Genomic DNA, 17873 nt, shown 5'->3' with positions numbered 1-17873 from the left:
AGAAACAAAACAGGTTCCCAGGATGCATCAGTGTGTGGTCATACTGCCAGAGTGCATATGGTAACAGCCTCCCAGCAGCACGTGCTGGTCGCAGCCCCTGGGGGTGAGAGCAGCATTGCAGAGACACCAGACCTTTCTCCACTCTCACTGCACATGGCTTTGGAGCTAGGGCTGGAGAGCGATGTGGAAGTGCCACAGTGGCCAGCCCACAAGCCTACCTTTGACCCCTAGTGTTGCTTTTGTCTCCCCTGCAGCCGGCTGTGTGTACACGGGAGCTGTGTGTCTTCTCCTTCTACACCCTAGGAGTGATGTCCGGGGCTGCGGAGGAGGTGGCCACAGGAGCAGAGGTGCCGGCGCCAAGTGAAGAACTTCACTGGGGGCAGGGGAAGGAAGGGTTAAGAAGGGCCATCTCCATCTAACTAGAGGGCGAGCAATTAGGGAAGCAGGAGAGCTATAGTGGCCTGGGATCTGTCTCTATGGTAGGCAAGAAGCCCTCTGAGGAGTTGTCCTTCCCGGGAGCCCAAGCCCAGCACTGGGAGAAACTGGAGTCAGCATGGAGGAGCACTGCATTGTGGGGTGCTTCTCAGACATCTTCTCCCTACCTTGTATAGAGCAGATCCCTCCCTGCTCCTGATCAGGGCCCTATGCCTTGGAAGCAGCTCACTGCCACACAGGCAGCCTCTGTCATGCATCTTGCAGCAGGGCCTGAGCTGGCTCCCCGTGAAGCCAAAGGCAAAACTAATCTGTGACTCGGGTGGGACCAGGGTCAGCCCCTGTGAGGCTGGGACTAGCAAAGGGTGATTAGGGGTGACAGAGAGCTCAGGGCCTTTCTCCCAGTGCCTGTCCTCCTCCTCCTCTCAGCCCCTCTCCCTCTGTCCCAGGTGGTGGACCTGCTTGTGGCCATGTGTCGGGCTGCCCTGGAGTCTCCACGCAAGAGCATCATCTTTGAGCCTTACCCCTCTGTGGTGGACCCCAACGATCCAAAAACACTTGCCTTTAACCCCAAGGTGAGTGCAAGGGGGGTCAGAAAACTGAGGGGGCTCCTTGTGCCACTGCCGGACTAAAATGAGAGGGAAGGGCAGCAAGTGAGACTCCAGGAATTGGTCTGGGGGGGTCACCAAACTGGGCATGGGGCCCTTTTTGAGGCCATCCCAGCTCTGCTTTTTCTAACCCTCTATTGTGCCCCTGTCAGTGTCATCTGTGCAGTGGGCAGAGGAGGTCCAGAGAGCTTCCTTCCCACTGTGAACAGGGTGCTCATTGCTTTCACATCAGGGTAGCAGGCTGGCTATATCATGCAGGCAGTGTGTACGTAGACCTTTCCAGACATGGCTGCCCCTGGAGGGGTAGGAGATGCTACACTGTCATGTAGAGGGATGTCCTCTTCCTGGTTGTCGACTGACCCTGGGCATCTAGCAGATCTAGCATCCCTAGCAACCCCTATATCCCCAGGCAGATGCCCAGGGTCAGGGGTTGCTGGGATCAGAACAGGGCCTAGCCCTCCAGGATGCAGTTGGTGACAGTGGCCTGGGACAGGCGCCCTGAAGTTGGCATCCATTTTCTATGGGCAGCTGCAGACCAGAGCGCTGGGGCAGTTCCATGCAAGAGGAAGAGGGCAGGTTGCAATCAGGTCCAAGGCCCCTCTTACTTGTAATGTTGACTGTGGTATCCTTGTTCCCACTGAGCTCTGATGCGATGTGTGGGAGACGGGGTGGAAGGGAGAGGATCATGCAGGGACTCGGAGTCTCCCAGGGAGGTCACAACCTGTGAGTGAAGTGTCCCTCGCATCAGGTGTGGGGATTGGCAGGGAGCAGAGGCTGACACACTTGTCCCTCCCTTCCCGTGTGCTGCAGAAGAAGAACTATGAGCGTCTGCAGAAGGCCCTGGACAGCGTGATGTCAATCCGGGAGATGACCCAGGTACCCAGAGCTGCCACTCCCCTGAACATCTGACCCTCCCACCCCATCCTTGTGGGATGGCTTCCAGCCGCCTGCTTTTCCCCATGCCAGGGTGGAGCAAGCTATCTCAGGACTCCTTGGAGCTCTGCATTTGTGTGCCTGGGACCATGACCAGGGCTCCATTGTGGCAGACCTTGCCCGATATACAGTGAGTGGGGGTCTCTGTCCTAAGAAGTGCCTCACTGAAAGCCAAGCTGGGTCTAGGACCCACATGCTCCTGAGTAGTTGTCTGTTGCCCCAGCCCTCACGACCCAGGATTACTAGTGACCCTCTGTTCTACCCACTACCAAAGCACATGAGCCATGTGCTTTCCCCTCCTGTGTGAAAGAGACTCCATGGTCTGCTTTTGGATAGGCCTTTCTGACCAAGGCCTGTCCTGACTTGGGTTGACTGCCTGATGACTGGGGGAACCTTATATGTGTAGCTGCAATCACTGACTTATCTTTGGCAGGGTTCGTATCTGGAAATCAAGAAACAGATGGACAAGCTTGACCCTCTTGCACACCCGCTACTGCAATGGTAACCCCACAGTGGGCTTCTGAGCCGGGCTGAGTTAGAGCAGGGGCCAGAAGGACAAGTGAGGTGCCAGGGGGTGAATGCACCCGCTCACAAAGGGGTGCACTTTCAGAGGGCTGGGCAGGGGACCAAAGGACCTTTCCTCTTGGAAGAGCACCCAGGAGAGAGGGAGGGGCTGAGCTTCCTGGGCCCCACAGTGTCACCATCCCCAAGGCAGGAAAGGTCAAAACCCAGGATCATCAATGAAAGGAAAAGCCTGGGTGTCTCTGAGCCTGGAGTGAAGGTTGTGCCCAGCTCCTGGGCTCCCCTGTGCCAGGCCTGGCTTAGGAAGGTGCCCCCCAAGCTGTGTCTGTGTGGCTGTGCTTCTGGGGGTGCCATACAGGGACCTGTGACTCTGGGAGGAGTATGTGGCTCAGCCTTTTTCCATCCCTTGTGGCCAGTTTCTGGGCAGCCATCTCTTGCAGGGTTGATGCTTGGGGGTCAGCTTGAGCAGATAGTGAAGGCTGAAAGGCAACAGCTCTGAGGACAGACTCTTTGCCCTGTGAATGCACCCAGCGAGGTGCAGCGGGGATCATCTGACTGTCTTCTGACATGCTGAGGACAGCCCACCAGTTAGGCCAGGGGTCAGGTCTATTTTGGTGGGAAACCACACCAGAGGGGCTGGCTGTCACTCCTGTGGGCTAATGGTCTCTTTCTCCCCCACTACCCAGGATAATCTCCAGCAACAGGTCACACATTGTCAAGCTACCTCTCAGCAGGGTAAGCAGTTGCTCCCCTCTTGGGGTGGGATCTCCTCCCCTTGGGGTCAGGTTGGCAGACACCCTGCTCTCTGGTGTTGTACCCCTGGTGGGTGCAGCCCTGCTGCCAAGAGAGAAGGAGGAATGACCTCCACCCATCTGAGCCTCTGCCCAGCAGAGCCTCCCTGCCCCACAGGGTGCGGAGTCACCCCCCTGATTTGGGTCTCACAAGGGTAGTTGAGCAAATAGAAAAGGAAGCACTAGGGCTTAGGACAGCAGGATGTGTGTGTGTGCGCATGCGTGTGTGTGTGTGGTGGGGGAACGGTGATGCAGACAAGACCAGGGTGGTGTGTGCAAACATCCCCTCAGCTGTGTGTACTCGGCGGGGTGCCTCGGTGGCGTGTGCGTGCCCTGCTGTAGTGACTTCATTAAGAAGCCGTCCATTCCTCTCCCCCACACCGTTGGCCTGGCTCAGGCCTACAGCCGGGCAACCCCTCTCTCGGCCTCCCCAGCTCCTGACATCCCTCTTCTGCTCCTGGGTTGGTGCCAATGGGCCGCCTCTGCTGGCATGACTCAGCAGCCCTTAGCTCTGCCAGTGAGTGCCAGCAGTGTGACTCAGCAGAAGAGCCCTTTGTCTGCAGGCAGGGTCCTAGCACCTGCCTCCCCTTGCCCAGCTGGCATCTGAGCAGGTCCGCTCCAGCTGTTGTGGGCGTTTCCCCACTCCTTATCCCCAGGACTGGAGTCCCCTCTGGTACATACGCAATAGCTGAGCAGTCCCCCATCCCTCATGGGTGACTTCTTCCTGGACTCAAGAGCCTGTTCAGGGACAGAACAGGGATTTCTCAGTCCTGGCGGTGGCATCTTCATGACAGGGGCATGAGTCCAGCAGGATGCCAGATACAAGGCGCTTGCTTATGAGTATCCACTAATGGCTTTCAGACTGTCCCAAGCTGTGTAGGGCTGAGAGGTGGGTAGCAGTGTCTAGCACTGACCTCCATGCTGTCATGACTCTTTGTGCTCCAACAGGAGCTGTCTGGGGGCTCAACTTGCCTCTATCCTGTTACCAGTGGCTCCCCCAGTGTCCATGCACCATTGAGCCCTGCCCCTGCTCTGGTCTGGGCAGCAACTGGGGGGTGGAGCTGGGGGCAGCGTTGAACCAAGCTTCCGTGCATGATCTCTCTCTTTTATTTCTTTCTCTTTCTCTCTCTCTTGCTCCTTCTCTTTTTTGCTCATATGTTTCCCTTGGTAGCAGCTGAAATTTATGCACACCTCACACCAGTTCCTCCTGCTGAGTAGTCCCCCGGCCAAGGAAGCCCGCTTCCGCACAGCCAAGAAACTCTACGGCAGCACCTTCGCTTTCCAGTAAGTCCACAGAGAGGGAGGCTCCCTCTTGTTGCCCACTTGCACCAAGGAGCTTCCCTGGCTACTCCTTCCTGTGAAGGCTGCTAGGCCACAGGGGGTCTGGGCTGGCTGGCCTTTTGGGGAGTGGTTGCTCAGTTGCCCCATAGCACGGGGGACAGCACAGTGATGGAGAAGCAGCTGCTCCAGAATGAACCCGTTGCCCCATAACCTGATCTCTTCCTGTGCTGGTAGCAGCGCTTTGGGTCAGGCCCTTAGAGCTAGCCTGACAACGGAAAGGTGAAGCATTTCCGAGGGATGGGGACTTTCTGTGGATGATCGCAGAAATAACTTGATCCATGGCCCAGGGATGGGGACTGGCTTCCAGGGCAGTCAGCAGCTGGCTAACACCCCTCTGCCTTGTTTTACTGCTTGCTGCCTGCCAAACTGTAGCAACAGTGTGCTGCTGGCTGGACAACCCGAGCCTGGTGTGCCCACCCCTTCCCATGGGGAAATACCAGGGGTGAGGCTGTGAAGGAGCCACTAGACTGGCAGTTGCTTATCTGCACCAGGCAGGTCCTGGCCCTTTTTGAGGCTATCCCAGCTCTGCTTTTTCTAACCCTCTGTTGTGCCCCTGTCACTGTCACGTGTGCAGTGGGTAGAGGAGGTCCAGAGAGCTTCCTTCCCACTGTGAACAGGGCGCTCATTCAGCGGGGCTGCTGCTGTTTATCCTCCATGGTGGGAGCAGACCAGTATCTCCACTTAGCTTGAACCACTATTCTGCCCCAGGGCCCAGAGCCGTTCACAAGGGGACTTTATGAGAGTGTCTCCTGATGAAGCAGAGCAAAGGGGAGGGGTGTGTCGGTGTGTGTTTGGGGGCACGATTTAGTGAGTGTGTAAGTATGAGGGAGGGTGTGGGGCCCTAGACCAGGGGTGGGCAAAATGAGGCCCAGGGGCTGGATGCGGCCTGCCAGGCCATTCTATCCAGCCCACGGGGCCCCTAAAAAATTTGGAAAATTAATATTAATCTGCTCTGGGCTGCCTGTCATGTGACCCTTGATAGTTTGCTGAAACTCAGTAAGCGGCCCTCTGCCCAAAATAATTGCCTGCCCCAGCCCTAGGCCTTGATGTGGAGGGGCAGTGGGCATGGAGGCTGAGTTGTGAGGGAGGCAGGATGTGTGTGCGTTTCCATGCAGGTGGTGCAAGAGGAAATGGGGGGGGTGACAGGGCTGGGGAGAACAAGCAGCGAGAGGATGCACAAAGAAGGAGGGAAGGGTTTGTGATTCTGAGTGGAGGGTGTGTGTGAGAGACACTGAGAAAGAAAGAAAGAAAGAAAGAAAGGTGCGTGTGTGTCATACTGAGCAGGAGGAGGAAGGATATGGATGTGAGGCAGAGATGGTACATGTGATTGTGGGTCTGAGTGGAGGATGTGTATGTGCCAGGGAAGCTGCACGTGTTGGAGGTTGGAGAGTGTGTGGCCATGGTTTTAAGTGCAAGGGAGGGAAGGACGGGGTGCAAGTGGCAGGACAGTCCACACGGGGCCATGCTGCTGACCCCCCAGTACCTTGCTCTTGCAGTGGCTCTCACATTGAGAACTGGCACTCCATCCTGCGCAATGGGCTGGTCAATGCGTCCTACACCAAACTGCAGGTAATGGTCCCGCACCCACCCCCCCCCGCCCCGGGGCAGCCTGTGGCCTTTCTGCACCGCTCAGAGGATAACATGGGCTGGTGCTTGGTAAAATGCATGATGACCTAGGCTTTTCAGTGCCTCTCCCCAAGACATCCAGGAGCCGGCGGCTTGGAGATCCCCAACCTGTCCAGAGCCAAGATTAACCCCCGCAGTGCTGGGCTCCAGCAAGTCCCTTGCAGTAGGGTTTTGTGTCAGTGTGGTGGCCCTTGGGTTGGTGGGCTGTCCATGGACAATGCACTCTCAAGCACAGGGGTCCTGACTGTGTCCTGCTGAGGTAGCTAACCCTTCCTGTCCCTCCTGACCTTGGGGACTTTTCTAGATGCTGTGAGAGGTGGGCGTGCAGCACTGTTTTTTGCTGCTAGGAAGTCCTGTGAGTTTGTGTGCTGTGGGTGAAGGTCATGTGTCCAGGTCTTTGCTCTTCCTCCCTGCCACACTGCAGCTTTAAATCTGACAGCCAAGCCTCACAAACCCACCCACCTCTCCATGGCATGCTGCAGCCCTGAATTACTTGCTCCTGGAAGGGGCAGGCAGACAGATATAATTAGACAGCCTGGTGGGCAGGGCCTGTTGCATGGGGCAGGCGGACAGATTGGTAGGTAGGGGTAAGGTGGATGGAGCGGAGTCAATGGATAGCATGATAGAAGTAGGGGAAGGCCGGAGAGGCTGGCAGTGGGTAGGGATGTGCAGCTGATACCTGCCAGAGTGTCCGTGCTCTGGATATCTCCCCTCTCCCAGTTCTCCTGGGCTGGGATAATATGGTATCTGCTCCTATCCTCACTGAGGCTGGGGCGATGGGGTGCTGACTTCCTCACCACTTGCTCGCACCTTGTGCGTGTTGCTCACACTGGTGTTTCCCTGCAAGCTGCATGGAGCAGCCTATGGCAAAGGCATCTACTTGAGCCCCATCTCCAGTATTTCCTTTGGATACTCAGGTAAGAGGCTCTCTGCCCTGCCATCTCTCCACCTGTCTGTGCATGCCCTGTCCCATGGCATCTGTAAGCCGCATGTTCCCCTGCATGTACATGCAAGTGCAGCCTGCCAGGGTGACGGCAGGGCCTGGCAGGTCAGAGTGCTGGGGGAAGGGAGGGAGCCAAGATGCTTTTGCTGTGGTGATCCACAGACCTGCTGTAGACGTGCTCTGGCTTTGCCCCAGCCCCACAGTGTTGCTGCAGGGCACAACCGCCATATCAGGTCAGTGCCAGCCCAGGAAGCCCTTCTCAGATCCATCCCCAAGTGCTGGCCTCACCTTCTATTGCAAACTGCCAACCCCGCTCTAGACATGGCTTCTGCCACCAGACCCTATATGATTGTCATCAGCACCCCCAGGCCCTCCTGTCCCTATCAGCCCATCCTCTGTGCCATGCCAGGGAAGCTGGGCATGTGAGTGACAGAGGCAGGTTTAACCAATGGTGATGGGGGAGCTAGTCCAGTGATTGGCATATCATTGCACCCATCTTTTTGAAAGTTTAGGCCTCAGCAGATTGGCTCTTGTGTGTGGCAGGGCACGTGCCCGTCAGCTGTGCAATCCCTCCATACCTTCCTTCACCCCTGTCCCTTGGAAGCAAGAGCAACCGCACCTGTCTTTAGCCGTCAGCTGGCTGTTGTGTACTCTGCAGCCGCCTGCTTGCATAGTAGCTTTCCCAACAGATGGATGCTGCGGGGTGAGGCAGGCCCTGGCTGTGTGGGTACTCCCTATAAGAGACAGGGTTGGCCTCAAGTGGTGGGATCTTGGTTCATGTGGCCACTGTCCCCATGGCCCAAGTGCCTGGAAGCAGCCTGCAGTTTGGCAGGTCCAGTCTCATAAAACAGTGGGTCCTGCCTTTCTGTTAGGCAGCAAGGTGCTTTTCCAGCTCATATGGTGCATGCCTGTGGTAGCCAGCGCTCAAAGGATGACCGAGGCTCCCATGACTACCAGCCCCGCCCCCCCCAGTCACTGGCCGTGCAGTACGTTCCCCCTGAGGTCACCATCAGCGAGGACAATTATGGTTTTGCTGTTGGAGCCGACTGGGCCCCGGTGCCGCCATGCTGCTCTCATCACCACTGAGTGGCATGTGGGGGGGTGGGGATGGGGAATCTCTCTCTGGTATGAGCTCGGGCCCCCAGATCATGGGATAATCACTGGGGCCCTTTTTTCACACCGTTTGGCTTCTCTGAGTGTAATGGCACAAAAGGCCAATGAGCCAATGGCTATGGAAATGCATGGAGATTAGGCCCTGTTGGAAGTTTTACCTTATATTGGATTTTTGACAATTTTTTTTTTAAATGGAAAGTTCATGCTTTGATTCAAAAACGAATGTTTTAGTAAAAAATTAGAAGTACAGATAATTCATTTAGTCACTTTTGGCTGAAAAACCAAACTCTGTTGAGTCAGAAATGCTGCTGCGGTGCCTTGGGGGAGCTCAGCTACACTCCAGCTCCCCACAGTTCCTGTGCTAGGGACCCGGCTCCTTGCCCACATTTGGTCTCCCACGATGCACCACAACTGGGGTCTGTGAGGTAACACCTACCCTCTCCAGCGGGAGACCGTGGTGCTTCCTGGGAAGTGGAGGCCGATGAAGATGTGCATCTCAAAAAGAATAACGGGAGCCTAAGTTGGCTGAACTACAGCTCCCGTCAGACCTCTTACAGCAGTATTTCCAGATTGAAATGTTATGTCCAAAGTTGTCCAGTTTTCAATTTTTCATCTGAAAAAAAGTCTGAAAAAATATTCTGCTAAAAATGGCTTTTCCATTTTGGCAGGGATTTCAATGGAAAGATGCCCTATTTTCTGACCCTCCCCAATCACCATGTGCTCCCTGGAACACCTCTGCTAAGGCCGTTGTAAGAAATCTTGACCCGCACGTGGGCCAGTCCTGCCTTGATTGCACACTAAAGGCTCTTAGCGATTGATTTCAGTGGAAATTTTGGATGCAGCAGGAACCTGGCATCAGGACACTGCTCTCAGCCCACCACTTCGCCTGGTCTCTCTCTCTCACACAGTCTCACTGGACTTTGTGTTACATTTGTGATCTGAGGTAGTCATCTCTCCATGGTGGAGTCTAAAAAACAGGCATTGTGTGTGCAGATGATCTCAGGGCTAGATTTAAGTGTCTAGCCCTACTGACTTCGGTAGACTATCCAAAAGGTCCCTGGAACCACTTAGTGTGGCAAGATCATTTGCAAACCTGAGCAAGCCCTGGCCTATCCTGGACTCTGCATTGGTAATCCTTACTGGAGCATGGGTCCTGCCCAGGGGTGGGTAAGGGCCCCCAAAGAGCTGAGGGATTCTCTTCCAGTCTGTTTTTAAATCGGTTGCTGCCTGTGCAGAGCCAAGCCACTTGCCAGCTGCAGCTGGCAGTGTGTAGGGAGCAGCAGTCCTGTTCAGGAAACAAAGTATTTTGGTGCATTGAGACATTTCCATCAGGCCCCACCTGTCTTGTCTGGGGCTGGTGATGATGGAAGGGAGGGGAGGTCCTAGCACCACCGACCTAGCTCGATCTGTTGTCTGCTGTCCTAACCTAGCCAGCCTCCTCTGCATTCAGCCCCATGTCCCTTGATGGATACTTTGCATCTTCCCTGTGCTGTGAGATACAGGGAGAGCAGCCCCAGCCCTGAAGCTGTAGCAGGGCTGTGTGGATAGGCAGGATGGCCACCCATCACATAGCCACTTCCATCCCCTCTGCAAACATCCTTGTGGCTCCTTGGCCAGCGGAGAGCAAGGGTGTGGCTAGTGGGAGAGCTGTACCAAGCCATGTGTCACCCCAGCCCCAAGCCCTGCAGCAAAAGTTGCTGGAGACTGTGACGGGTTTGTTGTTACACGGTTGGCCATGATGCTCCCTAGTAGCCTTAGCACTCCTGCCTGGCTCAACCTCCAATGCCACTCTCCCTGGGTTACTCTCCTGCCACACCTTGTTCTTAAAATATTCATTCAGGAAGGCTGCCAACAGGCCTTAGAGCAAGCCCTAATCCCAGTAAGTTCCCACTGGGTCTCTCCCGAGACCCCTCCAGCCTCAATCCAGCCCTCAGCCTTACTAGGTCCCTGCAGGGCACCAAGAGCCTTAGTGGCAAGATGCACAACTGCTTCACCTCCTCTATACCACATCCCAAGCCCCACGCATGTTCTCTCTTTGATCTTCCTCTTTACATACTTGGCCCCCTTGGGCTCGCAGACCCCCCAGTCCCACACACAGCTCCTCCTCCAGGCTCAGACCCCCCAGTCCAGCTTGGGGCACTCTGGGCTTGTGGACCCTCTGGCCCAGCTCAACCTTTCCCTGATCTCTCTTGGACCTCCCAGTTTGTGTCCCAGTCTTTTTCTAAGCTCCTGGGCTCCTCACTGGGTCCCACCCTCAGTCTGAGGCTCTCTCAATAGGCTAAACTACTGGTTTAGCTCAAATGAATAAGAAACATCCCTGCCCTTTGCCAGGCATCTTGATCCCTGTAGGGGTTTAACACAGAATAAGGCCCCTTGCCTGTAACCCCAGTCTTTCCCAGTCTCAGGAACTTGACCCTGTTCCCAGGCCTGCACAGTCATTCAGCCAAGAGCCAAGTCCCTTCAAGAGCCCCTACAGCCAGAAGCTCCTCACTTCCTGACTGCTGGAGAGAGACTCCCTACCCCTGCAGGCTCTGGGTTTATATAGCCCCAGCCTGAGCCCTCTTTTGGTCAGGTGAGTCCCTCATTAGCTCCCTTCTGACACCTGCAAGCAGCCTCGTGGGCTGCTGGCTCCCTTAAAGGAGCAGGCAAATCCCAGTGCCTGCTCCAGAGCCAATCAGGTGCCTCTTTCTGCAGGAGCCCGCTTCTGGGGGCTGGCAGCCAGAGGCATCATGGCTACTGGCCAGACAGCACCATCAGGGCCAAAGGGGTGCTCGGGGTGTGGAAGGAGATTTCCATACAGCCCTGGCTTTTAGGGCTTTTACTGATCCTTTTTTTGGTCCATGGAGGCTGGGGAGCAGGGATGTGCTCTGGTACCAACTCCACACGTGGAGGCAAATGCAGGAGCACTGTGATTCCCACAGCCCTCATTCGGGGCACCCCATGGGCCCCCAAAACTGTCACTCTCATGATCTGGGGCTCAGGCAACCTGGGCAGGTCTGTGAGGCAGAGGGAGGCAGAAGATGATGTCTGCTCCAGCCTTAGCCTCCAGCCCAACTGAAACATCTTGCCCTGGTACAGGCCTTCCCCCCTGTCGGTCAGAGCTGCCAGACCCATCACAGTTTCAGGAACAGGCCCTTGGCAGCTTGTTTTTGACTCTCTTCATGCCCTGAGCCCAGAAATTGCCTGGGCAGCATAGACTTGGTCCAGGAGTGTTTGGTGATGGTGCATGTCTCAGGGTGCCAACATAAGCCAGACACAAGAAAGTCAGGGAGCCTGTGTTGCCAACAAGAGCGCTGATGGCTTCTACTACTTGAGCTTAGGGCCGTCAGGCTTGCTCTGCCCAACAGCGTGTTGAGCGAAGCAACCCCAGTGACAGCCTCCAGACTGAGATATCCCAACCCCCGGGCTCCCACCACCCGGGCACCACTCCACCCTGACCCTTCAGGCTACCATTAATGGTGACTTCACAGCACTGTAGGTGTCTCTATGTCACTTCTCCAACAGGCAGCATGCAGCCCTTTTGGTAACACTTTATTGTAGATCCCTGCTCTTTTAGAGCCTGCTACGTGTTAAGTTACAGAGGATATTACATGTCAAAGGCAAGGCCTGGGCATAGGGTAGGAAAGGCTGCATAGTGGGTAGGGGCACTGACTGTGACTCAGGAGACAGAGGGTCTGCTCCCTGCTTGGCTGTAAAAGCTCTCTGTGGCTTTGATCATGCTTCTGAATCTACCTCATGACTCAGTTTCCTCTCTGTAAAATGGGGCTAATCCTAGAGCCTAGCTCTAGACATGGCTGTGTGGTACCAGGTGAGGAGGAACCATGTAAGAACCTAGTTAATCAGCATCTCCTCCTCAGGGCGCCTGGCAGAGCGAGAGTGCTTCCCAGCTCAGCCAGGATCCATCTCATATATTCACCATGTCAACTCTATGTCTGGCCGTTGGCCTGGGCTGCCTTGAAATCTGTGCCCCTCAGATCCTGCTGCGGGTTGTGTTGTCAGCCATGTGTTGTCTGATGACATTGTCCCACCCAGCCGGGGGTGGCTGGTGGTAAATGCAGTGCTGCTGCCCTCCACTCGAAGTAGCCTGCCCAGCACAGCCCCCTGCCATCTCCCTCAGAAAGCAGCTGTCCCCTGTGGCACATGCTTGCCCTAGGGAGGCCTTGGGTGCACAAGTACTGATCCGTGGTGCTGTTGTGACTTTGTTGCCAAACAGGGATGGGGAAAGGACAGCACCGGATGCCCTCGAAGGATGAGCTGGTCCAGAGATATAACCGGATGAACACCATCCCCCAGGTAACTTGCCCCGAGGGATGAGGGGCAGGGTAGACTGGGGAGCAACACAGGGTATTTGCTCTTCTGACCTCAAGGGGTGTCAAAATTGATGTATGACATAGCCCATAATACATTGCTGCTGCTGTACTTCTGGGGAGGGAGCATTGTCCAGTGGGTAGAGCAGGTGACTGAGCATCAGGACTCTAGGGTTCTGCACCCATTTCCACTCTCCTGTTTGACTGTACATGTGACAGCCTCTCTAGATGGGATTTTCCTGGGCACTTGGCTTCAGTTGAGCACTGCTCATACTGATAGCAGTGCAGCTTTGGGTTCAAAGCCAGCCCTGAGCAGTTTGTATACCCCCTTCCTATGCCTCAGTTTGCCTCTCCACAAAACTGGTACATTTGTACTCACCTTCCTGTCTGGTGATCACCCTGATCTTCTACATCAGGAGCCCTGGTTTTACATCCTTTGCATGCCTTACAAGAGATGTCTGGGGGTATTTGTTGTGGCCATTTGTGCAAAGCCGAAAGTCTTATTATGTGTCCAGAGACATGGAATAGTAGGGAATTTGGGGGGCTGGGGACAAAGCTGAGCTGCACTAGTATAGTTCTGTGTATGCACCCCAGCCCTGGTCAGTGCCTGCCCACCCCATGCACAGCCCAAGTCAGTGCCATAAACCTCTGCATGGGACCTGCATCAAATCCTGGACTCAGTGCGACTGGAGATTCCCCAGGCACCGCTCCGTGGAGGGTGGCAGGCTTTAAGCAGCCTGGAGACCAGCCTGTTGAGTACTGGGAAGGGGATGGAGCCTGAGAGCCACCCCTGAGATGAGAGCAGGGCCACAAAACCCACATCTGTGCAAATGACAGAGGCCAAGGAAGGGCAAACGTGGGATGGAGGAGCTGGGCACTGGAGTCACACTGCAGGCTTGGGCATTGGGGCAGGCCGGGCTGCCGAGTAGCAGAGGCAGGGGGCAGGCGGTGACGCTGGCTCTGTGTGGATCGTTTGCAGACCCGGTCCATCCAGTCACGGTTCCTGCAGAGCCGGAACCTGAACTGCATAGCACTTTGTGAAGGTAAGAGGGGCTGCGGGTGAGGGGAAAGAAGAGGCCCTGGCTCACTCTCTACCCCTGGGAATAATACAGCAACAAGGGTGTGGAGCATCAGCCCTGGGTGCTGTGGGCACCTTTGGTCTGCCTTCTGAGGTCCGAGGTCACTAGTACTGGCATGGGCTGTGTCCCTGGTGCCTGCTGTCCCCATGCCGTGGTGGGAGAGGCACACTGCTCAGGACTCCTGCCCATTCCTACAGTGGCTCTTGACATCATCCCACTCGTGCTGTCCTCCCTAGCTACCCCGGTGCATGGATTACCCGAGGAGAGGGGTTGTAACAAAAGAGGTCCCTGGCTCCTGTGCTGTGAGCATCATGGAAGCCCACATGGGTTTGTTTCCCTTTACGGGAGTGTCTCAGCCTGTCCAGGGCAGTACCACGGCTGGAGGGGAATGATGCCACATTATCCGTGGCCACATCATCCATGATGCTACGGATGTAGGGGATGCCAGTACCATGGTTGGAGGGGAATGATGCGAGTACCACAGCGGGAGGGGAATGATGCCACATCATCCATGAGAGCCGTGGCTGGCTTTGCTCACTTGGGTTCCTCCTCACATGGTGGTGGTGACTTTGGCTCCCCCATCCCACAGCTCTCCTGGGGGCAGGAGGATGCTGATGATCTGACCTTCTCCCCCAGTTCAGTGAGCTGCCAGGGGAAGGGAGGCAGTAAAGCAGCATGGGTTGCTGTGGACACTTAAATAAGCCTTGGTCTCAGTGGAGTGTCCCTTCCTTGCTTGGTACCTCAGTTTCCCCTCCCACCCTTTTTTCTGCTTATACGGCAAAGACTGTGGCTGGACACTAGTAATACATCAACGGGGAGTGTGAGAGCCTCTGATCTGGGGTCTGGTACCTCCAGAGCACTGGCCAGTAAATGTCACTAATGGACAGAACTTAATGAATGAATGAATAAATGCTCACGGTGGCTGCTGGGACGGGCGCCTGTTCTGTGGGAACAGGAGTCTGTTGGGTTATGGCTTAGTCTAGAGCAGTTCCCTGGGACTGACATTTGGCTGCACTGCTGCGCAGCACCATCCATACCCTATTGTCCTTTAGCGGCCGGCACCCACCTCCTGGTTCTGGGGTGGGCAAGGAGGGTCCCAGGAGGCAGCTCACTCTCTTTGGGAGTTGCAGGATGTGGCCCATCATGGCCAAAGTCCAAGGCAAGGCACTGGTGTAGTGCAGGATGAGGGACAGGGTGGGGCTGGCTGGGCTGGGCAGGCGTCTGTCTGATGGCCTTCCCTCTTGGCAGTGATCACCTCCAAGGACCTCCAGAAGCACGGAAACATCTGGGTGTGCCCAGTCTCGGACCACGTCTGCACCCGCTTCTTCTTTGTGTGAGTACTGGGGAGTGGTGGGGCTGACCAGACTGGGCCAGGGCATCAAGAGTGCAAAGGAGATTGCTAAACGTCATGGGCACCAGCCCTCCCCAGCCCTGGAGAAAAGGGACTTGTGGCCCATGCTTCCTAGCACAGCTCCAGTGGGGGCAGGGGGCACGTCCCACACACACAACACATGGATCTCAAGCGCAGCCTCCACGCCAGTGCAGCCAGGCCTCGCAGTTGTGGCCGCCCCCTCTCCCTCTGGCACTGCAGGGTGGCAGGGGGAGAGCTCCTGGCCAGAGCTGCATTGGGACATAGGGATGGGGCATTCTCAGCCCCCTGCCTGCCTACCTGGGGTCAGCAACAGGCGGACGGGGAGCCCCAGCATGGTAGAGCAGGCATGGCTCAATGGCTGATACATGTGAGCATGGGGTGCTGTTGAAGGCAGGCAGCAGCAGCTCAGGAGGGAGTGTGGGGGCAGAGAGCCCTTGATCCCCATGCACAGCATCTGCATCCCAGCAGAGGGGGCTGCATTTAGTCCCTGGGAGCCTGGCCTTGGCCACATCCTGCCTAGGCAGAGACCTGCCTCCACCCCAAGAGCAGGGCAATGAGTGATGCTCAGGCCCCTTCACAGGCTCTGTGTCCTGAGCATTAACAGACAGGACCATCCCCAGGTGTGGCTCAGTGTGGGTGCTTTAAGTGAAGTGCCCTCTTCATCAGCATGAGGGCAGCTCCGTGGTATCCAGGTCCTGTCGCTCAGTGTGAGGCGCCCGCGTGTGAAGGCAGAGGCTCCTCTGTCCACACAGAGTGACACTGTTGATGGGCCACAGCCCAGTATGGAAGCTCCCCTTGTTGGGCAGAGCTGCACAAGGCTTGTTATTAGCCCCGTGGGCCTCCACATCCTTGTGTCTCCCCTCATGGAGTTCTCCCCCATCGCAGGTACGAAGACGGACAAGTAGGAGACGCCAACATTAATACTCAGGACCCCAAAATCCAGAAGGAAATCATGCGCGTGATTGGAACTCAGGTCTACACAAACTGAGGGGCGCACGGAGCATCCCGCTTGTTCGTGCAGGGAGCCAGCGACTGCTCCCTCCCCTCGACATGGGCTGAAGGAGCCAGGTGTCCGAGGCTGCCGACTGGAGCAATGAAAACACCGGCTGGAAGAAGGAACCGGGAAGAAGGGGGGTGGGGGAGGTCGGGGATGAGGGGAGGCCTCAGCCGCCTCCTTCAGGGAGGGCCATGCTGCTCTAGCCAGCGCCTCCGTCTGGACAGCGATGGCTGTGGTGCCACATCAGAAGCCCAGCAGCGAGTCAGTTTTTCCCCCCGGCTCCGCTTCTGCCTGTACATAGATGTAAAACAGAGAATGCAGAAGGGGTGGACTTGTGGATACTTCCCCGTTTCCTCCCCAACCTGGCCCCAAAGTCCCTTTGTCCCAGCACCGCGAAGGAGCCCGTTGCCACGTCCCATCTCACTCATGTGCCCTCTGCCCGCAGGCCTGGCCTTTGCGGCGGGGCAGGTGGCCATTCTCACGTTTACAGTGATGACGTTTTTAACGACTAACAAAAACGAAACAAAAAAATGGTTTTAGCTTATTAAAGTTCTTTAAAAAACTCTCCCTGACTTCTCCAGTGGTGTCATGGGCTCGCGGCGTGTCTACTCGTTGGTGCCTGTGGAAGATAACCGTCTACTGCTGCGCGCACGCAAAGGTCTTGCTCTCTTGGCTCAGGAGTGGAGCTCTGGGGTTCAGTGCTGAAGGACCTGGGCGTAGAGCCTGGGGAGAGCATTTGAACCCTGCTGTGGGGGCTGGTTCCCTTCATGTGCTGGTTTCGCTATTCCCCCTGGCACCTGGAGGAGGTGCTGTGCCCCCCCCATTGCCATCTCTCCTTGCTCAGAAATGAGTGCCTGCCAACACTCGGTGAGACCATCTTGGTGCAGCAGTGCCAGCCAAGCTTTGGAGAGCTGTGACAGCAGCCCTTCTCCAGGAGGCACCAACCACACCGTCACCAGCCAGGGCAAGCTACTAGGTATTCAGTGACGTGAGCTTCTTGTGGGCAAGAGGGATGGTGGCTGACTGGCTGGCAGTCAGAGGCTGAGACCTGCTCCCCACTGCTGACAGAGCAGGTGATGACCAGTAGGAGTCTCCACCACGGCAGTTTCCTGCGGGCAGAGCTGCTGACTGGCATGTGAGAGGACCTGTAAGGATGCTCCCCAAGCTCCTGTCTCTGCAGCGTTGCTCTGGGACATGGTCCATTTACTGACTGCAAGTTGTCTTGGCAGTGGCAAGATGCAGGAGCTCCCAGTTCGCCAGTGCTATCAATACAGAAGGGGCATCCGTCACGAGGGACGAGGCCCACCTACAGTGCTTGGTGCCAGGCAAGCCAGGTCTGGTCAAGCTCACCGGGCTCCTTTCCCCTCAGCCACCATCCCCAGGAAAGACAGATCTGCCATCGGCACCAAGCTGGTGCTGCTCCACCAGGCAGGGGAGATGCTGCGCCACTCTCCCAGAGCTGCCCTGCCTGCAGGCCTCAGAAAGGAGCTTTGTCCTGTAGCAGCCTGTGCTGCCTGTATCTGCCCTGCTTATGTGTGCCCCTAACACACCTCTGTGCGTGCTGACAGCCTTGAAGCCATCGGCTTGTCCCAGGTCCCCAGCCTCCATTGAGGAGAAACTGGCTCTGATTCAGCAAGGGCTGGAGGCACTTGCCCAGCTTTAAGCCCATGCCTAGCTCCACTGAAGTCAATGATGCTGTTCATGTTACACGTCTGCTTGCGTCGAAGGTCTGGCTGAATCAGGGCCTGTGATATGAAGCTCCTCCTGTTCCAGCTCTTTAGTGACACTGCTCGGCTCCAACGCTTTGTG

General features: G+C 56.3%; 1 protein-coding gene across 5 annotated transcripts in view; it reads left to right on the top strand.

Annotated features, from left to right (window-relative positions):
- PARP6 (poly(ADP-ribose) polymerase family member 6) overlaps positions 1-16629 on the top strand; it is a 47302-nt gene extending 30673 nt beyond the window's left edge. For 2 of the 5 annotated variants that reach the window (XM_019504504.1, XM_019504502.1), the window contains exons 12-23: positions 255-347; positions 882-1007; positions 1851-1916; positions 2407-2474; positions 3182-3230; positions 4461-4570; positions 6124-6196; positions 7101-7170; positions 12523-12602; positions 13596-13659; positions 14944-15028; positions 15953-16629. In XM_019504504.1, the coding sequence (XP_019360049.1) occupies positions 255-347; positions 882-1007; positions 1851-1916; positions 2407-2474; positions 3182-3230; positions 4461-4570; positions 6124-6196; positions 7101-7170; positions 12523-12602; positions 13596-13659; positions 14944-15028; positions 15953-16055 (987 nt within the window). In that variant the 3' untranslated portion in view covers positions 16056-16629. Of the gene's footprint in view, positions 1-254; positions 348-881; positions 1008-1850; positions 1917-2406; positions 2475-3181; positions 3231-4457; positions 4571-6123; positions 6197-7100; positions 7171-12522; positions 12603-13595; positions 13660-14943; positions 15029-15952 lie in introns of those variants that run through there. The other 3 variants (XM_019504503.1, XM_019504501.1, XR_002095224.1) reach the window with 2 other exon arrangements.
- Positions 16630-17873: the final 1244 nt, after the last annotated feature.

This window comes from Gavialis gangeticus, unplaced genomic scaffold (genome assembly GCF_001723915.1).
Source record: "Gavialis gangeticus isolate Ggan-Ray unplaced genomic scaffold, GavGan_comp1, whole genome shotgun sequence".
Classification (NCBI taxonomy): Eukaryota; Metazoa; Chordata; order Crocodylia; family Gavialidae; genus Gavialis; species Gavialis gangeticus.
The sequence above is the reverse complement of the archived record's forward strand: the minus strand, read 5'-3'. Positions and strand labels throughout refer to the sequence as shown.